General features: G+C 39.3%; 1 protein-coding gene across 5 annotated transcripts in view; it reads left to right on the forward strand.

Moving 5' to 3' along the window:
• The window catches only part of BMPR1B (bone morphogenetic protein receptor type 1B), a 677,368-nt gene that overhangs the window by 649,081 nt on the left and 5,484 nt on the right, over positions 1-22,803 (forward strand). For all 5 annotated transcript variants that reach the window (XM_077476573.1, XM_077476572.1, XM_077476577.1 and 2 more), the window contains one exon: positions 20,408-20,705. In XM_077476573.1, the coding sequence (XP_077332699.1) occupies positions 20,408-20,705 (298 nt within the window). The remainder of the gene's footprint in view (positions 1-20,407; positions 20,706-22,803) is intronic.

Genomic DNA, 22,803 nt, shown 5'->3' on the forward strand with positions numbered 1-22,803 from the left:
GCATTTGGCCATTGGTGACTAGGTATATATAATAGCTAATTTACTTATCTATATAAATATAACAGAATATATAATCAGCTGAATGATCACACCAGAACTAACTGCAACTTCAGTTTACTAAATAGGTGCAAAATTAGAAGCAACAATGCAAAACGGGTTCAGGATGTCAAAGAGCATGCATATACTGCAGAACTGTACAAAACAGATTCTGAATTCTGCACAAACATGGACTCTTTACAGCAATGCCTGTGTCTCTGAGATAACAGTAAACAGGACACATGGAAAGGTGAGTCTCCCTAATGGGGGAACAGCTGGTAATCAAAATGTAACAGGTGTTCTATTCCTTCTCGACTTAAGGGCCGGTTCACACTACTGCGATGGCAGACATCGCATGTAATGCGCAGCGCACTGCTGTTCACATTACATGCGATGTCTGTGCGGGTGTGATGTCAGCCATACAGATAGTATGGCTGATATCGCACCGCATTCTGTGCAAACACGCACAGGACCCTTTTTTCTGTTTGGGCCAGAATCGGATGACATGTGTGCTCACACATATGCAATCCGATTCATGTCCGAACTGTCAGTTCGCAGTGCGATATGCCAGCTCAAATGGGGGTGTCATTAACATATAATGACACTCCCCAGCAGTTCACATTTGACAGTATGAACTGCCGTGCGTGCCGGGTACGATGCGGGAACCTACAGTTGATTCGAGTAATTTCTCCCACATTTAGCTTATTAAAGTGTTTGTAAAGACCCAAGGTTTTTTACCTTCATGCAAAACCACTGCACAGAGTAGGTAAGTATGACAAGGTCGTTGCGTTTAAACAAAAATATCTTCCTTTAATATCACTTTAAGGCTAAATTTGGACCTGACAAAGTATCGATTTTGTAACTCACACAATTTTTTATTGGCATTGATAAGGATTGGGATAAGCACAGTAAAATGGCCCTAATTGCATTGTCTGTACTAGTATTGCCAGAACTATTAGAAACTAAATCTGTACACTAATAGATTTATTTTGTTCAGCCTGAGGAAAAGAAATCTTACGGTTTCCTTCATTCACACAAATGGCATGGATGGACAAATCCCCCTGCTGGGATATTGTATTCTGACAGCTGCCCCAGCTGTCAGAATACCTGAACAGTGCCTGCAGCTGATTGGCTGCAGATGCTGTTCCGCCGTCAATTTTTAGTCTGGCTCCTTTAAAGTCCCTTAAGTAATCAAACTTAGTTGACTTGGCAAGGCCACCCACTGTCAGAATTTCAGACACTTGCTATGAATCAGCCAAAATTCTAACAGTGTATGGCCAGCGTAACTGTTGTGGATAATCCAGCTCTGCCATTCTTTGACAACCTTAATAGACTATTTTTTTGGTAGTATGCCACCTTAATGTATTTATAACATAATGGTAGAAGCTTATATAGGATTAACTGAGCATATAACTGATAGGGGGGTTAGCAAAAAAATCATCATGTCATAATTGCTGCAGCTCCTTTTTCCACACCAATAGCAATATGTCTTTAAAAAAGGATCAACCATAAAATAATTGTATCTGCCCACCATACGTAAGATGAAATGGTAGTAAATTTTAGTAGTACCCTTTAACCCCTCTTCCTTCTTCAGATAATATGTACCCTGCACCCCCTTTCATCTATAGCTGGCTTCAAAATGTATTTTGCAGTTATTGTCATCATCAATTTAAACACTTAGAAAACAACAGTTTATCACTAACAAGGATTTAGAAAGGTTTCCCATCTCTGAGACATTTCCTACCATATTATTTCACACAATGCACTTGTCAGGGTGAATGTTTTAATTACTTTTAGTAAAGCTGCTATTTATCACTGGTGATGGGCTGTAAATCATCTATTAATCCTTCGTTTAAGGACCTTAATAGCCCTGTTTAATAGTTTTAGCACACCAGAGGCACTCAACCTATGCCATTCAGTTAGACACTTTAGCAGTGAGCCAAGGCTTAATTTTTTTTCCCCCTTCTTTTATCTCTGTATTTGAGACAGTTTTCTCAAACTCATACATTCTATGAAACGTTTGGGCTAGATGACAGATATTTTATGGACATTGTGCTTCCTGTGAGCTGTGACATAAAAGCTATGTGTGTTCCTCGGATGATTTTCCTTCACATAAAATTGAGTTAATGCCACACCTGGCACCATTATAGAAATGTTTATTTGATTCCTAATGTATGCGGAAACATTTTACAAATGTGAGATGATAATAAAAGTGGAAATGTAACACAGAGGGGCTGCAATGTATGTAAATGTCAAATACACATTGACAGCAGAAACGATTATTGTTTTGTTTCTGCGGGTCCTTAAAAATAACTTTAAATATGTGATGAGCTGTGATGTTCCATATTCCCAGATCACTTTAACAAAAAGTTCAAATGGTCACATTTATAGGCAGTTCTGGAGGGAAAAAAGTTTGATAAATATTCTCTATCAAAGGAATGATTTCCATTTAATGTTCACTCTGCAAAGATCTGAAATGTAAAATGCCAGAGAGTTATAATATTTTGAAATCTATACAGATATATATCATCACAGGCATGGGCTAATGTTTAGCTGTATAGTAAGCTATGTAATACTATGCCCATAGATAAACCATCCACTGTGCGAGATTAAGTCCCTCAGAATTAATCACATTGTAATAAATCCACCTGCCAACAGGTCATTAATTTACTTTGTTACTGTGATTAAAAATGTTTGACTTTCGATTTCTTCTATCGCCACAAATATATATGCAGAGGCCTTATCCTCTTAATTAGGATCCTTGGGGTATATGTTTACTCTTACATCAACTATTGGTGGTCAGCATTCCAAGGTGTGAAAATACAATGACTGCAGCTCCCCCTATCTGCAGTTACATAATATCACTTTGGTTTTTTTCCTGTGTAGAGGGAAATGTGGAAGCACACATCTACCATTGCTTACTGTCAACTATGCTAAAAAAATCTCTGGCCTGAAACCTTATAGGGGATCATTTAAGGCCAATTGAGACTTCAACTCTCAGAAACTGGGCACTAATGCAAATGGAAAGCAGCGCTATTGCCGGCAAACATGCCTGTCAGATCACATATGTGGGAATGTAGAAGAAATGTGAAGCTCAAAAGAGGGCATCTATGAGCAACAAGAGGGAAAAGGGGGACTATTGCGGTACCAAAGGGATAAAGTAATTTAGAAAAAGTATTTTTTAAAAAAAAAACATTTATTCAAAATATTAATTGACAATGACATCACAGAAAAAGAAGACAATTCCAAAAGACAACACACATATCAAAAAGCATTACATAAACATTACAAAAGTTTGTTACAATAATGCATAATGCCCTTCCAGAAAAGGCAAGGGTCATTAAATACAGGGTTTAGACGCTTTCCTCGACTAGTTTCGCGACAAGACGTCGCTTTCTCAAGAGGCGTCACCCGTGCAATCTAGTAAGATATAATAATAATTTATTAAGAAAACATTTTAATTAAATATACAAAAAGAAAAAATAACAATGTCATTATACAGCAAGATTTATAGGATCCAATGACTCACCCACATAAGAAGACAAATCCAACAAAGGCAGAGGGGGCAATTAGTGAGGTGCCCTGAACCAGAGAACAGGGACACCCCCCTGGGGACGGACAAGGGGGGTAAAAACAGTAGCGGCAAAGGCAGTTGTCAGCTGGAAACAAAATAAATTAATGTTGGAATTATTAATAGAACTCCCGATTTCAAAAAGAAGAAAGAAAGGGAAGAGGCAAAACTAGAAAATGGTGATTAGAACAAAATAAGAAAGGAGAAAAAAAGGGGGAAACTGATGGATTAACCCAGAACCAGAAACCCACCATCCAGGTAAAAACACCAAAGTGAGGAAGATTGAATGAATGGTGTAATTTTCAAAACAATGATTTGAATGGTTAATTACATACCCCGCACAGCTCGAGGAATAACTCGCAGCTGGGACGGATAGAGTCTATACAGACCCAATAGGTAGAAAATTGGCACAGAGATTCAGAATATCCAAGACTGAGTCTATAACAACGTTTTTTAAAAACATAAAAATCAATTACTGTACCCCAGAACTACAATGAAGTTCGAGGCAGAGATACTTCAGATAGCAGTGTTAAAGTTGGCAAAGAAAGGGCATAGCTCGGTAGGTGACAGTATAGTCACCATCTAAACCCACAAAACATACTAGTATCAGGGAAACTGGATGAAATAAGCGTATTGAATTGAAAGGAGTAACTGCCAATGTTGCAACCTACCTAGGGTAAAGATGTATGATCGGCCGCCCAGCTGGTGCCGCTCTGTTGAAAGACGCCGGACCGGCGCCATAAAAACCCCCAACCCGGAAGTCAGGGAGCGTCATCAATGTGCTCCCTGACCGTCGCGTGCTTGTTCTTAGTGCGCAGGCACCGAGGAGGTTGCGCGCGCATATATCGTCCCGGCAACAGTTGAAAGCATCAGCTGATGCCAGGGAAAAGGAGGGGAACATGTGGGAATAGTGGAAGTCAATGGGGCTCGAACCTGCAAAATCCAAAGTTCTCACTGAAGGCTTATATGCAAGTTCTTTGTCATAAAAAGTGTATGGGGACCTGGGTCCTGCCCAGTGGACATGTATCAATTAATATTTTTAAAACTGACCTTTTTTTCAGGAGCAGTGATTTTGATAATGCTTAAAGTGAAACAATAAAAAAAAATCCTTTAAATATCGTGCCTGGGGGTGCCCTTAGTATGCATGTAAAGTAGCACATCTTTCCCGTGTTTATTACAGCACCAAAGCAAAATGACATTTCTAAAGTAAAGAATGTAATTTAAAATTCCTTGTGGCTGTAATGGATTGCTGGTTCCCGGCAATATAGATTAAAAATCTAAGAAAAAAACGGCGTAGGTTACCCCCACCAGTGCATACCAGTCCATGGGGATATTAAAGGGAACTTCACGCTAAAATGTAAAAAATAAATGGCGTAGGGGATGGCGTAGTGTCCCCCCCCAAATTCATACCAGACCCTCATCCGAGCACACAACTTGGCAGGTCAGAAAAGGGGGGACAAGCGAGCGCCCCCCCCCCCCAAACCATACCAGGCCACATGCCCTCAACATGGGGGGTTCTTTAGTTCCCCCCAAAACACCTTGTCCCCATGTTGATGTTGACAAGGACCTCATCCTCATAACCCTTGCCGGTTGTGGGGGTCTGCAGGTGGGGGGCTTATCAGGATCTGGAAGCCCCCTTTAACAAGGGGGCCTCAAATCCCGCTCCCCATGTGAATGCGTAGGGGTACATCGTACTCCTATTCATTCACCTAAAAAAGAAGTGAAATGTGACAAAAATCAATAGCCGGTTTTTCACAATTCCTTTATTGTAAAATAGCTCTGAGTGGTCTCCCCTGAGCCGTATCTCCCGCAGTCTTCTTCTCCTGGTGCTGTCTATCTTGCTGCCATCTTTTGTCACCGTCTTCTGTCGCCGTCTCTCCCACCACCACCTACTTCCTCCGCTGCTGTGTTCATCCTCGCCTTTGTGTTCTCCCACACTGACAGCGGGAGGAAATCGTGTGAGTTCAGCTGAACTCATGCCGTTTTCATTCCTGCATGTCAGTTCTGACTGTAGGAGGAATTTCAGAGACTTCTGCACTGATGTCAATAAAAATCGCACCTCAAAGTTGCCAAAAAGTAGTACAGAACCTACTTTTGAAAATTGCGGCGCCGTACTAATTAGAACGGTGCAATTGCCGCCAATTTGACATGTCAAATTACATGTCAAATTGCACCAATGTGAACCAGGGCTGACACATACAACACTGCCTATCCACCAGCTGAATTCATTATCTGCAATTCTCAACAGCTGTTATATATAAAGATTCCGCATTTATCATTTACTTGCAGGTGTGCTGAAGAGATTCGTTTTTTTGGTGCACAAATACATATAGAAATTATAAGGTATAAAATAAAGATACTGCATTTCCTAAATGTGACCGCGTGTATACTCCATCTGAATTTTGCTAGCTGATTTACCGCCAGCTAAAGATTGAGAGCAGGGTCTCAATTTTTCAGACGGAAATTCCGATCGTGTGTATGCATTTCCGACACGCAAAAACTCACGCATGCTCAAATTCATCTACGAGACGGAAGCTATTGGCTACTGGCTATTGAACTTCCTTTTTCTAGTGCCGTCATACGTATTGTACGTCACCGCATTCTTGACGGTCAGAATTTGGTGGGACCATGTGTATGCAAGACAGCTTGAGCAAAATCCCCTCGGAATTCCATTGGGAAAACCATCAGAGCTTTTTCCAAACCAAAATTCCGATCGTGTGTATGGGGAATTAGACTCTATTTACTAATTATGTGCCTTCTGAAGGCAATTGGTTTTACTAGACTTTAGTTAGGGGTATCAGAGTAAAGACAAATGTTGCATGGCAGCTTTTAAAATTTTCCACGGATAAATGTCTGTTGTCAGATTTTCCGAGCTCGTGTACACAAGTCCGTTGGACAAGAAGTCCAAAGTACAAACACGCATGCTCAGAAGCAAGACACTGGCAGGGAAGGGGTTAACCACTAGGGGACGATCAAGGGGTTAAGTGTGTCCTAGGGAGTGATTCTAACTGTGGAGGGGATGGGCTTCAACTCACCTGATAGCGATCACTGCTCCCGATGACAGGGAGCAGTGATCACTGTCATGTCACAAGGCAGAATGGGGAAATGCTTTGTTTACACTTGTCCAACGCAACATTGCAGTGCTGCTAAAAATCACAGATCACCGCCATTACTAGTAAAAAATATAAAAATAAAAATGCCACAAATCTATCCCCTATTTTGTAGAAGCTATAACTTTTGCACAAACCAATCAATATACGCTTATTGTTATTGTCTTTTACCAAAAATATGTAGAAGAATACATATCGGCCTAAACTGAGGAAAAAAAATTAATTTGGGATATTTATTATAGCAAAAAGTAAAAGATATTATGTTTTTTTCAAAATTGTTGCTCTTATTTTGTTTATAGTGCAAAAAATCTAAACCGCAGAGGTGATCAAATACCATCAAATGAAAGCTCTATTTGTGGGGGAAAACAAAATATGTAAATTTTGTTTGCGTACAGCGTCGCCCAACCACGCAATTGTCAGTTAGATAGACAGTGCCGTATCACAAAAAATGGCCCGGCCAGGAAGGAGGTAAATTCTTCTGGGGCTGAACTGGTTAATAATGTAATCTGTTGACTAAAATTAGCCATTGACTATTAGCACTTTTTCCTATAGTTTAAAAACTATAAATAATGAAAATGCAAAACAAATGTTTATCTATGTTGTATTCAAAGTTGTAAGAGAGCAGAGGGGCAAACCAAGAATGGCAGTGATTTTCACATTTGTAACTCAGATAATGGTATATTAATAGATTAATTCAGAGTCAAGACAGATTGAATTCAGATCTACCAGACTGACAGAATATCACGTATAGTTGACAGGTCCTATGATTAATTTAGTGCTGGCCTCTTGAAAGCTCATGAAAAACAGATGGAAAATGAAAATTAATCTTTTGCCTTGTGGCATAGAAAGTCTGATGCCGCAGACCATATTGACAGAACTATCTTCAGTCATGGGTAGAAATGTGTGCAATGTTTTGTTCAAGTTTCTTTCTGAATACTTGTATTATTCGCTTGAAGCCAGTCATTAAAGAAATCTCTTATTATTCATTCTGTCAATTAACTTTGTTTTTACATTTTAGATCAGTACAGACAGAAAAAAGTACCCATTTGATTTCCAGCTGTACTGGACTATACATACATTGAAGCAGTATACCATTACTTGCTAAATAAACCATTATGCACTCTTTAAGTCTTTCATAAGCTGCTTAATACTTAACCCGCAACAAAAAGTTGGGATGCTGTGTAAAATCTACATAAGGCCGGGTTCACACCACAGCGATGCGAGAACGCCACGAATCCGCAGCGTTTTCCCACATCGCACACCTCCCGCCGGCAGTTCACACTGCCCTATGCGGACGGCTGGGAGTGTCAATGATATGTTAATGACACCCCCAGATCCGTCCGCATATCGCAGTGCGATCTGCAGACTCGCACAGGAATCGGATCGCATGGTGTGAACCCCCATGCGATCCGATTCTGTTGCGGACCAAAAAAAGGGTCCCGTGCGAGTTTGCTGCGGGAGCGATGCGAATTCAGCCATACTATCTGTATAGCTAAACTCGCATCGCTACGGAGATCGGATGTGATTTGCACTGCAGTGCGGGTGCGAATCACATCCGGATCTCCCCCCGCAGCAGTGTGAACCCGGCCTAAAAGCCAAATGCAATGATTTTCAAATCTCTAAAAAACATATTTTATTCATCACTATATATATATATATATATATATATATATATATATATATATATATAAAAAATATCAAATGCTTAAACTGTAAAATGTACAATTCTATGGGGGAAAAAAAAGGGTGATTTTGAAATTGATGGCAACAAAAAAGTTGGGACAATCTATTTGATCATTCAATTTACTGCAGAAAGCTGGGTACTACAAGCTGTGCTAGTGAGTATAGACAACCAGTGCTTCATTAGGGAAAATTTAAAGAGTGCATTAAAAGAGAAATATGGGGTTTAACCCCTTCCCTGCGAGCGTACGCAGATCTGCATACTCTGCTTCCGGGGGGCTATACCAGGATGATGCCCACAGCTGCAGGCATCATCCCGGTACTGATTTTTAAAGCGGGCGATCGGCTTTCCAGCAATAACAACCGATGCGGCTAAAAGCCGCTCGGCTGTTATGCCAGAGGAGTGGGAGGGGTTAAACCCCATATTTCTCTTTTAATGCACACTTTAAATTCCCCCCCCTCCTGCCGCTCTTACCGGGGCTGCCGTTCAATCGAGAGCACCAATGAACAATTCGATGCCTCTGGCGCCTAGGGAGCGACTGGAATGAAGCCATAAGTGGCTTCATTCCAGTCTCCTAATTGTAAACACGGAAGCAACGTCATGACGTCACTTCCCGTTTACTCGGCTGCCAAGGCGGCCGGATTTAAAAATATATACAGTATTCAGAATCACCTAAAATGTCGCTCTGAATACTTTGAAGTGTAAAGGAGGGATTGGAGGTCTTTTAGACCCCCGATCCCTCCATAAAGAGTACCTGTCACCACCTATTACTGTCACAAGGGATGTTTACATTCCTTGTGACAGCAATAAAAGTCATCAATTGTTTTTTTTTTTTTTAAACAATTTATTAATTTTAAAATAAATAATAAAAAAATAAAAAAAGGTTTAAAGCGTCCCCCCATCGCCGCGAGCTCGCGCAGCAAAGAAAACGCATACAGAAGTCGCGCCCGCATATGTAAACGGTGTTCAAATCACACATGTGAGGTATCGCCATGATTGTCAGAGCGAGAGCAATAATTCTAGCACTAGACCTCCTCTGTAACTCTAACATGGTAACCAGAATTTTTTTTTAAACCTATTGAGATTTTTAGGTACCGTAGTTTGTCGTTATTCCATGAGTGCGTGCAATTATAAAGTGTGACATGTTTGGTATCTATTTACCTAGCATAACATCATCTTTCACATTATGCAAAGAAATTTGGCTAATTTTACTGTTTTGTTTTTTTTAAATTCATGAAAGTGTCCTTTTTCCCAAAAAGTTGCGTTTTAAAACACCGCTGCACAAATATCGTGTGATATCTGTCCCCTGCTGCCTCTAAGACTGAGAAATAAGTGATCAAAGATCACAAATCACTCAGTTTCAGATCATCTGCGAGCCGAGAACTGTCAGTCACTGACTCTCTTCTCTGCCCCTCCAGTGCACACTGGAGCTCTGGGCTATGGAGGGAGCAGTTAGGAGATATGACAGCTGCCGGTCCAGGAAGCTGGGTGGATCCCAACATTAAACTCTAGACCAGCTGAGTGACGCCAAACAACCTTAGCACACTATTGGCTGAATACGGGTCATAGGATACAGAGCAAAGTTCTCTCCTGTGACCTACAGGAGAAGTAGAGACAAAAGAGCGTTGGCCCTACTTCTCCTTTAAAAAGATAATCCATCCAAAAGTGATTTTTTTTCATTATAAGTGCAGCCTGCTGGTTTGAGTCATCCTCTGCTCCACATAGTTTCTTGCTGTAGATCTCTCTTTTTCATTATTTTTCACATGTTAACTTTCCATGTCATAATGTCATAAAAGAGAAAGAGCAACATGATGATGATTTATTATATTTGCAGATCTTTAGAAATAGCTCTTTAGGACAAACAGAAAAATATTTTTTTTTTCTGATAAACGCTATGGATAACAACTGCGAATGAGTAACTTGAGTTTTAGAGGCAAGAGCAGTGTTACCTTACTTGCAGTGCAGTGCACACTTGGTGTGATATAGTGAAGATAGTAGCAATTACAGAGCCATTTGGACAGCCTGGCAGTTGAATATAGACCACAACCATATGTGGTCTATAATTTGGCATATGGACGAAGTGAGAATTATTCTTCCAGCCTTTGAGACCAATCGCTCATCATGACAAGCTTATGCTTCACACTCTTAGAATTGCCAACCATAGTAATGTGATCTTTCACCACAACAAAACACAGTAAGAAAACCCAGCAGTGTTGGTGTTTAAGGTACAAGGCATACGTATATTTTAGACTCTGGATGGTACTAGGCCAGCTATAAAATAAATAGCAGCAGTTCTCATTTTTACTGGTGCAGAAATAGTAAAAACATTTACAGGCACATTGGCCAGAAAGCTGAGTAACCTTTATTATTATTATCTTAAAACGGATTAAATTATTACATTTTGCTGATTTTAAAATGTATAGATTTATACCAATATTCACAAATGTTGCAACTGATTTTAGAATTGCTTGTAATAGTGTTGCTATACAGGGTATTATTTCTGGAATGCAAGTGTCAAAAGTGCTTGTTATTGTACATTAGGATTTTCTGTATTGTCAGAAATTCTCTGTGGTTTTCAGTGTTCTTTCCCCTTTTCTATCAGAAAAATTAACCATCTTTTCACTGTATTTGCACTAATCAGTAGACAGAGACTATCCTTACATGACTGGAATTTTTCTATGTATATGTCATTTTTGACAATCCATTATGAAGGCCATGGAAACAATTGAAAACTAATGTTTCTACATATAATATTTCACCAGACAATAAGAATGAGACAAATAGAGCGTCTTTATTTCCCTATAATTTCAACATTTCAGTGAAATTGGAGGGGGAGGGGAGATTTACCATTAGGTAAGGAATTCTTAAAATTCTTGCATGGGGCTTTACTCTGCACTGGAGATAATATGAGTATGGCCCCCTACAAGTTATGGGGAGTTGTTATAAAGTTCCTGTGCAAGCACAGCCAGTGCAGAAGATGATTTCAGACCTGAGGATTTGAAAACCCAAGGAGACTGCTACTGTTAAAGAGAGGTAAGTATGTACCTGGATATTGGATTCTAGTTTTAGTTTGGTTAGTGGTCTAAGGAGGGTGAACTGATATTTTAATAAATTGAACTTGTCTTTTAAAGGAAACATTTAATGAAAGAAGTATGGATTTTACCTTGTTAGAATACTGTCTGTCTCTGGTCTTAACAATTTCTGAGTCAATGTATACTTTAGAAGTCAGCAATGATATGCAAACCTGTTCTAGGTATGAGCCTCCAAAAGCTCACCTAGGTAAGCCAGATTCTCTCAGTACATGTATCCTTAAAATCCCAAAGAAGGCCTAAGCACTCCATTTGAACTGGAGTAGGGAGAGGTGGACAGGGACTGTGCCTACCTAATGAATTGGGCGACTTGACAGATATTTAATAATCCAAGCCTATATTAGACTTGGGCATCAAGAAGCTGCATGCTGTCAGTTTTGTGATCTAAATATTCCCAAACTTCAACATTTCTACAAGCATATTGCTTGCTGGTATTTCTATGTTGAAGAATATGGAACAAACAGTTAAAAGCTTGCAGTAAAGACCGTATTGAGAATTTACTGTTCCATGTAAATCTGCTGAATTGATTTTTCCTAATGAGTCTAGCTTTTATCTCTGCTGCTTTCAAATAACTCAACCAAGAAAGAAAGCAAAGCAGGGTTACATTGAACTGTTGCCTGGATGTAGTTTAGACAGTGCTTTTATGAGTTAATGGGATATTCATTAAATGCAACTTAATATAGTATACAAATCAGTGGCCTAAAAATATTGTGTTTATGTACATACCACTGTAACACTCAGTGGCCATGAAGTCCAATGATATCATAAGTTCTTTTTTAGCTATTCTTTACTCCTGACTGGTTTAGGGCCTTCTCAACACATTGAGAAGTGCCTGTGAGGAGATATATTTACATTGCCTTATGGTAGGAGCAACTCTTATCTAATACACACTGATAATGTATTAGTAGTCAAATGGCCACCTCTTTTGGGTTTGGCTACTAATGTGCTGATAAATCTGTTCTGTTCTGGAAGTAAAGGTGTTGCAGTAAATACGTGTAGTTAGATTTTATTTTATGTTATTTAGACCAGCTACCCAGGTAAATCCCCCCTCTTACTCTTATGGGATTGTTGAACTAGAACTCCCCACACCACCTATTTTCTTTCATTACTAACTGCTACATAGCACTGTACAGGGGCCCTCTTTCCTCCTTTGTAGTTGTCAGCCTCCACCCATAGATACTCTTAGCTTGAATACTGAAAAGAGGTGGAGGTTCTCTGCTGACTTGAAAATCTTAATATAGTGGGGACAAAAGCAGGAGAAGAATAGTAGTTTGCAGCAGTATATAGTCACAGACTATATCCCTCTTCCCCCTCTGGGCCTGCTTTCTAGTACCCATGTTGCTTTCTCACGCCCTACCCAACACTTCTAGGTATAATTAAATTACCCTTTATATGTGTGCAACATATCCAGTGCAATGATTAGTGATATACATATATGAATGTTAAGATGAAGCTGGAAATGTGCAGGCTCTTAAATAAATAGCTCTATTATGATTTTGATCTGTTAATACAGGGGGCAGTCTCTGCATGTCTCCAGGCAGATGAAAAAAAAAATGAATCATCTAACAGATTGCTGTCACTGCAAGCAAGTTGTGTGTGTCTAAGCTAGTTACTGAGTGATAGGACTGAAAGCTATCCAACACTACTTTGTGTAATACCAGGAGCCTATGGGAATGCAACCATACCTCCTAACTATCCCTATTTTGTCCTGACATTCCCAATTTTCAGACTTTCATAGAGACTTAAAACAGAACCAGCTAATAGAAGGATTTGAGGGGATACTAGGGCACATTTACCTGGGACTTCACTGACCAATATTCCTCTAGAATGATGTATGAATATGACTGGTTAAATGACAATACATTACACCCCATTCCTACAATTTATGGGCTTATTCAATAAGGCAGTGCAAAGAGACCTTATGATGTGCAGAGTATGGTCATTTAGAGAACCCAACTAGATTTTAGATAACTCTAGTCAGAGCAGTTAAGATAGACATTTTGCTTGCTAGGATACCAGTGTGTTTTTGCACTCTTTAGAGGCATCTCTGTGACCACAAGCATGAACTCTAATTGTAAGGGAACACCAGAGGGTGCCAGACGTATGCCGCATACACACGACCAGACTTTTTGACGGACTAGGTCCGACGGAACGAATCCACTGGACAATTCAATCTTGTGTGGGCTTCATTGGACCTTTGCTGTCTAAAAATCAGACGAACTTCAGATTTAAAACATGTTTCAAATCTTTCTGACGGACTCGCATCCAGTCAAAAAATCCATTCGATTGTATGCTAGTCCGATGGACGAAAACTGACGCTAGAGCAGCTATTGCCTACTGGCTATGAACTTCCTTATTCTAGTCCGGCCGTATGTCATCACGTTCAAATCCGTCGGACTTTGGTGTGCTTGTGTGTGGCCAAGTCCGTTCGTTCGGAAAGTCCATCGGAACTCACTGAAAGTCCGTTGGGAAGACCGTCGGACCTAGCCTGTCGAAAAGGCCGGTCATGTGTACGCGGCATAAGTGTAACATAAAAGGTCTTAGTCTGCCGGCTGAGTACCCTTATGATGAGCACTGTATGTCCTTCTTTGTGGGAATTGCAATAATTTTATTAAAGATTTTATATGCTATATTTAGCCTTGCACCCTATGGTGCTCCTTTATTCATACAGAGATTTTGTCAGTCTTTGAGGAGTGTATTATGAGGACACAGATTTAACCCTTGACGTACCATTATGAACATTATGGACTCTTGAGTGCATCTTTTTATTACTCATAGATTTTTTACTCAATATCTAATCAACTTTTTGCACCATTTCATGTTTTTTATTATGAACTGTAATTGGAATTCCATTGAAAACCAATGCTCATTTGTGAGCCTAAATGTATTACAACAATGAAAAAAATCTATGTATATTTTTAAGATAATACTCTCACGCCTAATTTAAAAGATGAGAAATCCACAAAAGGGTATTCCAGATAAGTCAAAAGGTCATACATTTCAAGGAAGTTTTCAGAGGATACTGTTTTATCTACCAGTCTATAGATATATTGTGACAGTGCTTGGCCCTGCCACTGTGTGAAATTGGGAAAAAAACACACAAGTTTTGGATTAAGGCAAAGCTCCAGAGGGATTTGTATTCTCAGATTGGGGCCTGGTGCTTGAAGACTTCAAAGAGTCTTGGGTGGGACAAAGCCTTCAATCCTGTGTACAGGTCTTGGTAGAGACTTGCAGGCCATATAAGTACGCAGGCGTGCAGATTAGTTATAAGCCAGGCCTGATCATTGCTCAGGGCTCCCATTTTGGAGACAGATCCCTCTCAGGAGAGAGCTGTGTGCTCCAGTCAAGAGGGACGTGTGTTCCTTCCAGATACGGGCCCTTTGTTTGGGGTACTCCTTGTACAGAGCATTGGGACAGCTTTGTAAGTCTAGGGCAACTGAGAAGGCTGAGTCAGTTAGCAAGTCCAGGGGACTCTCTGAGCCTCAGAGGTTGAAGGGAGTTTGAGGTGTCAGGGGAACCCTTACCGAGAGGCCAGCAGTGGGCATTTTACAGCTGGGACTGTAACTAAAGGTGAGTGAGCCTGTAAAACCCAGAAATCCAGGTCTGTGGGACCAGAGAGCAGCAGTGCTGCTGACAAGAGAGCCAGGTGGCTTCGCAATTTTGTTGACTGTTTGCTTTGTGAAGCTAAAACTACTGTGTAGGCAAAGTTATGTGAACATTTTGTTTAGTTGTTTTTAATAAAAGAGTGGGCTGACAAGGGTTTAAAATATAGTTCAAACTGGCATGGACTTCACTAAAATGCATCTACCACTGAGATTGACATCCCCCATATGAATATATATATATATATATATATATATATATATATATATATATATACAGTCCTGTGCAAAAGTAAATTGTGTAAAGGTTTAAGGCAGGTGTGAAGAAATTATGTAAAGTAGGGATGCTTTCAAAAATATATATTTTGGTTATTTTTATCAATTTCCAAAATGAAACAGAAGAGAAACCAGCATCAATTCTTACACTTGCACACTTTGTACACTTGCACAAAGTCACGGATTTTGTAGGATAAGCGTCAGGTGTATGATTAACTAATTACATCAAGCTGGTGCCAATGATCATCAATTTCATGGAAACACGGTCATTCATTTAAACAGAAACAGCTGTGAAGGAGGCTTAAAACTGAGTAAGGAACAGCCAAACTCTGCTACTGAGCTGAGGTTGTGGAAGACATTTTCATCTCACAGGTCATTGCACCAGGACAAGATGGAGCACAGCAACAAGACACAAGGTAGTTATATTGCATCGGCAAGGTCTCTCCCAGGCAAAGATTTCAAAGCAGACTGGAGTTTCAAGATGCGCTGTTCAAGATTTTTTGATGAAGCACAAAGAAATGAGTGACATTGAACACCGTAGATGCAGTGGTTAGCCAAAGAAACTTAATGCAGCAGATGAAAGACACATCAAGATTACTTCCCTTTGATGTCGGATTATATCCAGCATTTCCATCAGCATAGAACTGGTGGAAACCAGTTGGACCCAGCTACACCATTATACCGCCCGGAGAAGTCTGGCCAGATGTGGTCTTCATGGAAGAATTTCTGCCAAAAAGCCATAACTCCAATGTGGAAACAAAGCACAAAAACATAGGAACTGGGGTGCAAAAAAATGGCAGCAGGTGCTCTGGACTGATGAGTCAAAATTTGAAACATTTATCTGTAACAGGAGGCAGTTTGTTCACTGTAGGGCTCGAGAGCGGTGCAATAATGAGTGTCTGCAGGCAACAGTGAAGCATGGTGGAGGTTCCTTGCATGTCTGGGTCTGCCTTTTTGCAAATGGATTGGAGACTTGGTCAGGATCAATGGTGCCCTCAATGCTGAGAAATGCAGGCAGGCACTTATCATCCTATCATCATGCTATAACATCAGGGAGGCCTGTGATTGACCCAAGTGTATTCTGCAGCAGGATAATGGCCCCAAACAATTAAATTTTTGTGCTACTAAACCCACAGCAGTAAAATCAAGTAAAGCATGCTTGGTATACTCACTGTGGATCCTAAGGGGTTTATCCTCTGTAAGAAGGCTGTTTGATCCTGTCTCCTCTGATTCTCCCTTCTTGCACAGTCCCCAAGCCATCTCCTGATAGAACAGAGCATCGGGGGCAAGCTGCACATGCTCAGTTTGGTGATTGCTGGAGAGTTTATTTTTCTTGGGAAAGTGCATGTGATCAGCACAAGGTCAATCAACACTGTCCAGACAGAGGGTCAGGGGTCCTGCAGCCTCATAGGACAAAATAGAAGTCACTAGACTACTCTTACTGCTGATGAGAAGGTTTTTATCACTTTATATTTACTAAAACTATTGCATTTCCATATTCTGTGTACTGTGGAAGACCAGCTATAGTGAATGCAGGGTCCTGGGTTTAATAACACTTTACGAACTGTCTTCAACATAAAGAAGAAGAAGGAGTCCTGGAAGTGATGGTTCGGCCTCCACAGAGCCCTAATCTCAACATTGTTGCATTTGTCTGGGACTGCATGAAGTAACAGAAGGATTTAAGGCAGCCTACACCCACAGAAGATATGTGCTTAGTTCTCCAAGATGTTTCTAACAACCCGCCTGATGAGTTCCTTAAAAATCTGTGAGCAAGTGTACCTAAAGGAATTGATGCTGTTTTGAAGGCAAGGGGTAGTCAAGCCAAACATTGAATTGATTAATTTATTATAATATATACATTGCATTTTATTAATTTAAAAATGTAACTATTAACACTTCTATTTCTGAAAGCCTTATTTACAGCATTTTCTCACACCTGGCTACAACTTTTACACAATAATATATACATATATAGTTTTCTCTATTAATTGTGACAGTGTGTAACATTAGATGCATGTTTTCCATTACTGCTTCATGCGGTAAACAATTGCTTGATTGACTTTGACAGACCTGAGCTTTAGGCAAGCAGGGCAAAGCAAAAGGTACACTTTAATGCCCCCCAGCAGCAATTACTTTCTTTTTATTTAAATTAGTTTATTGAAAACATGCACATACAAATTACACTTGTAAAGCCAATACAGTAGCAAAGTACTATCCAACAAACAGCATATACAAAGGGAATTGTCACAGCACTGGAATATCAAAACCTGTAAATTCCATACATACCGAAGCAACAAATAGGTACATCCATGTATATGCACAATCACTTACATTAAACAAGTAACAAGAAAAGAAAAAACACAGAGTAAGCAACAGACATAAGAATACTGTACTCAAGTATGTTATTAGACTGAGTGTGTCCACCCAGGTGCCCAGCACCACAAAAAAAGGGCACAATGTTAGTTGCTGTCCCAGGCGACAATTACTTTCTCTTCCTTTTGATCTGGTGCTGCTCTATTCACCTGCTGGGAGCAAGGAAAATTCTGGATACTGCAAGGTACAGAAAAATACTATTATTAATATGCAGGATTTATATTCTGCAGACTGAAAAAAAAGGCTGGGAAGGGGAGGAAAGGGAAGTATGTATTGCAAGGGAGAGAGCATTAAAGGAAGCCTGTTATTTTGCCATGCATGGGCAAAGTACCAATCTGCTTTAACCTTAATGTAAGGAGCCCTTTTCTATACGAGTAGTTCAATCTTTTTTTCATGGGAGCATTCTGCTATGGTTTGAATGACAGACAGTTTATATCTTTCTGAGGAGGGTTAAGGAGGACCCCTGCCAGAATGGGCTCGTGTTAGGGCTGCCTGCCCCTACCTAGTCCGAACCTGTTTTCCTGTTTCCTTCCCATTCCCCCTTTTTCTGTTTTTCTTTTCTTTTCCTTGGGATATGCCCAAAACGTTGCCTGATATACCCCTTATTGGTGGGCTTCATTAGCGATTCTCTAATACTCGTTTTGTTCTCTCACTACACCCTCCTTCTTCTACACAGCAGTGTTTTTTTTCTTTATCCTGCTCCCACCTTGCCCCCCCTTTATTTTCTCATTTTGTTGGACCCTTCAAATATTCTTTCTGTTGTGCTACTGGGGTACACCCAATTGATAGGTACTAACGTACAGTAGACAACAACAAGGCCTGGGGAATGCCCAGGAAAAACCCAAGCCTTCTTACCACCAGCTCGCAGACAACCAAATTAATTTGTTTAACAGTACGTTAAAAACAGGTGTTTAGTCCGCACGCATTTGCAAATGCATGCGTAAGCCACAGAGCCTCATCAAGGCACCCTGGTATCTGTGGTCCTAACACCAAAATATGAGTGTACAGTAGACAAATGATCATTACTCTCGCTGTTTCTCTTTGATAGCAGCTTTATTGATTCATGTTTCATTACTGATGTAATTTCTCCCACACTGATCCTTATACCATACCCATCAAACATCTGTTTTGCTTTTACATTTTATGTAAAAAATTCTTCGTCCAATAAAATTTGTTTGCAACAAAAAAAAAATCGTATTTCTTCAATTTACAACTGATGTCATCCTGATCTTGTATGTATTAAGCACATATTGGGGGTTATTTACTAAAGGAAAATCCACTTTGCACTGAAAGTGCACTTGGAAGTAAAGTTACTGTAGATCTGAGGGGGACATGCAGGGAAAATAATTAACAGAATTTTAGCTTGCACATGATTGGATGATACAATCAGCAGAGCCTCCCCTCATTTCAGATCTACCCCTTAGATTTAGAGTGACTGCACTTTCAAGTACACTTGCAGTACAAAGTGGATTTACCTTTCGTAAATAACCCCCATTATGTTATCTATAAGATGTCTCTTTTCCAAACTGTAAACTCAACTTGTCTTACTGATTTACAATCCTTTTTATTAAAAGGAATTCCTCCACAGGAATTGTGGGCCTATGTGTTTACATATATATCTATTAAGATGAGAATAAAGCTCCCATTAGCCCTTTTGGGAGCATTTCCTAAAACATTTATATATCACAATATAATTAATAGAGAAGTGGGTACACTGAACTTGCAAATGCGCATAATACCCTGTGAGTGAGTTGATGACTGCTAAAACCAATGATGTCTTTTTTACAGGTGCTTATGAAATGATTATTATTTATACACATATGCCCTCGTGCAAGCAGGAATTTTTGTGTCTGTTAGCAGTAAATAAAAGCATGCTTTGCAATCTCATTTTATGAACCATTTGAACATTTCTGCCTTCTGCTGCTGTATCCTGTCCAATATAATTTTGATAAGTCAGCTGAAATGTTTATGGAGCAAGAACAAATCTATTTTTATTAAAAATATGAGTTGCGTGTTATTCAGTCCTTCAGTATATGCTTTCATAACCTTCCCCGTTAAAGTTGCAGCTTATTGGCATCTATATGCCAGCGAGTATGATAAATGCCCTTAATATAATACATTCGCTTGTATAAATAAGGTAATCTTTTCTGTATACACATCCATTGTTAACACAGAGCTGTCATAGGGTAAGGTTAATTTCTCCCACTAGTCTGCTTTTCATTTTTGACCTTCTACACCATAATTGACAGATGTTATTTCCACAAATGTTCAGTAGATGGCAACCTTTTCCTTTTGTAAGATTCACGTCTTCAAGTCGACGGCCTAAACCCTTAATGATCTTTAGAACTATTTTACATTTGGAACAATTCATTCATTCATATATATATATATATATATTAGAAAAACTCATTATTAAGTTTAAAACAATGTTTTATTAAATTAAAAGAAAGGAAGAAAGATAAAGAATTGTGATTATGTCCACATCAAACAGTTAGGCGTTAACTTAAATTTCCTTGTCTGCACTGGACAAAATGCCATCTTAAATATAATTGGCTGTGGTGATCTACACCTTACTTCTTGACCTAATTTCCTCTATATATTTTGTTTTGTAAAGACTGTTACTTCACATGTATTCCCATGTATTATCTAATTTTTTTATTTTTTTGCAGGGTTTATTGCTGCTGATATTAAAGGGACAGGATCATGGACTCAGCTGTACCTGATTACAGATTATCATGAAAATGGTTCCTTATACGATTACCTAAAATCAACCACTCTCGACACCAAAGCAATGCTGAAGTTGGCATACTCTGCAGTCAGTGGTCTGTGCCACCTGCATACTGAAATATTTGGAACAAAAGGCAAACCAGCCATAGCCCACAGGGACCTTAAAAGCAAAAACATATTGGTGAAGAAAAATGGAACGTGCTGTATTGCAGACCTGGGATTGGCAGTAAAATTCATTAGGTTAGTAATGTAAGATAATTAGGTTAGTACATAATATGTTATTTGCTAGTTCAGTGAAGCGGAACCAATGTCTTTGAACTCTCTCTTTCTGTCTTCTCTGCGGGCCCCCTCCTTTCCTCTCCTTCTGAGTCAGTGAAATGATCTTTCTTCCTGAATTTGTCACTGAAAATTTATGAGAAAGTGTTGGAGAGAACAGCATAATTTGTACACCATTGTGAACATTTGTAAAATATTTAATTACCCTGATGACTAAAAAGTCAAGTGTATTTGAATGCTTAAGTAGAAATTGAGCTAACTGAACACATGACATCGTACTGGTACAGCAGCAGAAATAACGGCATGGTAAATAAAATACCATAACATGAATGTCTATGGCAATTACCTAACATATGTGCTATAATTTATTCATGAAGCATGCCTTGATTCTTTAGGAGATATGTAACTGACACTGCTAAAGAAATCAATATAAAAAGGGCCAGTACATATTGTCCATATTTAGAAATCAATAGCAAGCCATTAATCCCCTGCTCCTCTTTTAAGATAGATAGATAGATAGATAGATAGATAGATAGATAGATAGATAGATAGATAGATAGATAGATAGATAGATAGATAGATAGATAGATAGACCATACTTCACTCTTTGTTTCCATCTCTCGCTCTGTACACATTTAACCAAAAATATTATTATTTTTTGATTGGAGAATGATGAGAGAGACAGAGGGGCATCAGTAGGATGTATATTTGACTGAGCTTCTCCATCCGTGAAAAAAAATTCTCCTGACATCAAGCACTGGCAGTTGAATGTCTAAGTGTGGGACTTTAATAACAGCACATAAGCTATGCCTGTACTTAAATGTACATGAAAAGAGCTGTAGCTAAATACAAACTGAGCTAGCAGTGATCTAAATTCATGGTATGCTATAATATATCTATTATAACTATGAAATAGTACTCTATGGTTGCCTTTGGTGCTTTCAGTAACTTTATTTTTTATTTTTCTTGATATTCTTAGATCACTTAAAGCCTAACTCCACATTTATTGTGCTTTTAAATAATTTGTTTGGGCCAAGTTTAACTATTTATTACTCTAACAGGTTGTCTTTCTTGGTACACTATATGTAGCCTAATCTACATACTCTATATAGTGCTGTGATTCAGGAGTGGGACAGAGACTTCCTGTCCAACTCCCAGAACAAAATAAAGTTGGGTTGAGGACTGCTCAGCCATTCATGGGAAGCTTTGTATTATGTGGATGAATACAAAGCTTCTTTTGATTGGCTGAGTCAGAGCTCATCATCTGCTTGACTCTCCTTATCAGCCTATTAGAGGAAGTTTTGTATTAATTCATAGAATGCAAAGCTTATTGTGAATGGCAGAGCAGTGCTCAGCCCATCTCTATTTTGTTCTGGGAGCTGAAGTATTTGTCCCACTGATACTGAGGCAACATACAGTTAATATAGTGTTTCTAGCAAGTGTAGTGAATAGTCTGTTTGGGTCAGATTCTTTATATACAATATACAATACGTTATACAATAATTTGGAAGCATTGTGCACTGAATACATAAAAATGGTGCATTCTAAACAATGCAGAGTAATAGGATTGTGTGTATGTCTATATAGTCTTGGTCCGTTTTGCACTTTAGTGTTGAGTTTCTATAATGCCTGGTTTTTGAGTTACAAGTACATATGTGAAATGTGAATGGTATTGTGTCTTTTTTGAACTTTACATGGTAGTTTTTGCAATGCCTGATTTTTTGTTGGCAGAAGCATATGTGATATCGAATGAAGTGGTTAGTTCAGTGCTTTAAGCTGGTCATATACCAGGGGTCTTCAAACTATGGCCCCCCAGTTGTTCAGAAACTACAATTCCCACCATGCCTAGTCCTGTCTGTGAATGTCAGAGTTTTACAATGCCTCATGAGATGCGTAGTTCCGCAAAAGTTGGAGGGCCGTAGTTTGAGGATCTCTGCACTATACAGTTTGCACAATCCCTGTACAGTCTTCTTTAGATTTACCAAAATTGTGTAATAGCGGGACAAACAAAACAATCTATTCAATTTGTATCAAATCAGGCAGGCCCATGTACTACATAGTG

This window comes from Lithobates pipiens, unplaced genomic scaffold, assembly GCF_037356315.1.
Source record: "Lithobates pipiens isolate NorthernLeopardFrog02 unplaced genomic scaffold, aLitPip1_a1.2 Scaffold_13, whole genome shotgun sequence".
Lineage (NCBI taxonomy): Eukaryota > Metazoa > Chordata > Amphibia > Anura > Ranidae > Lithobates > Lithobates pipiens.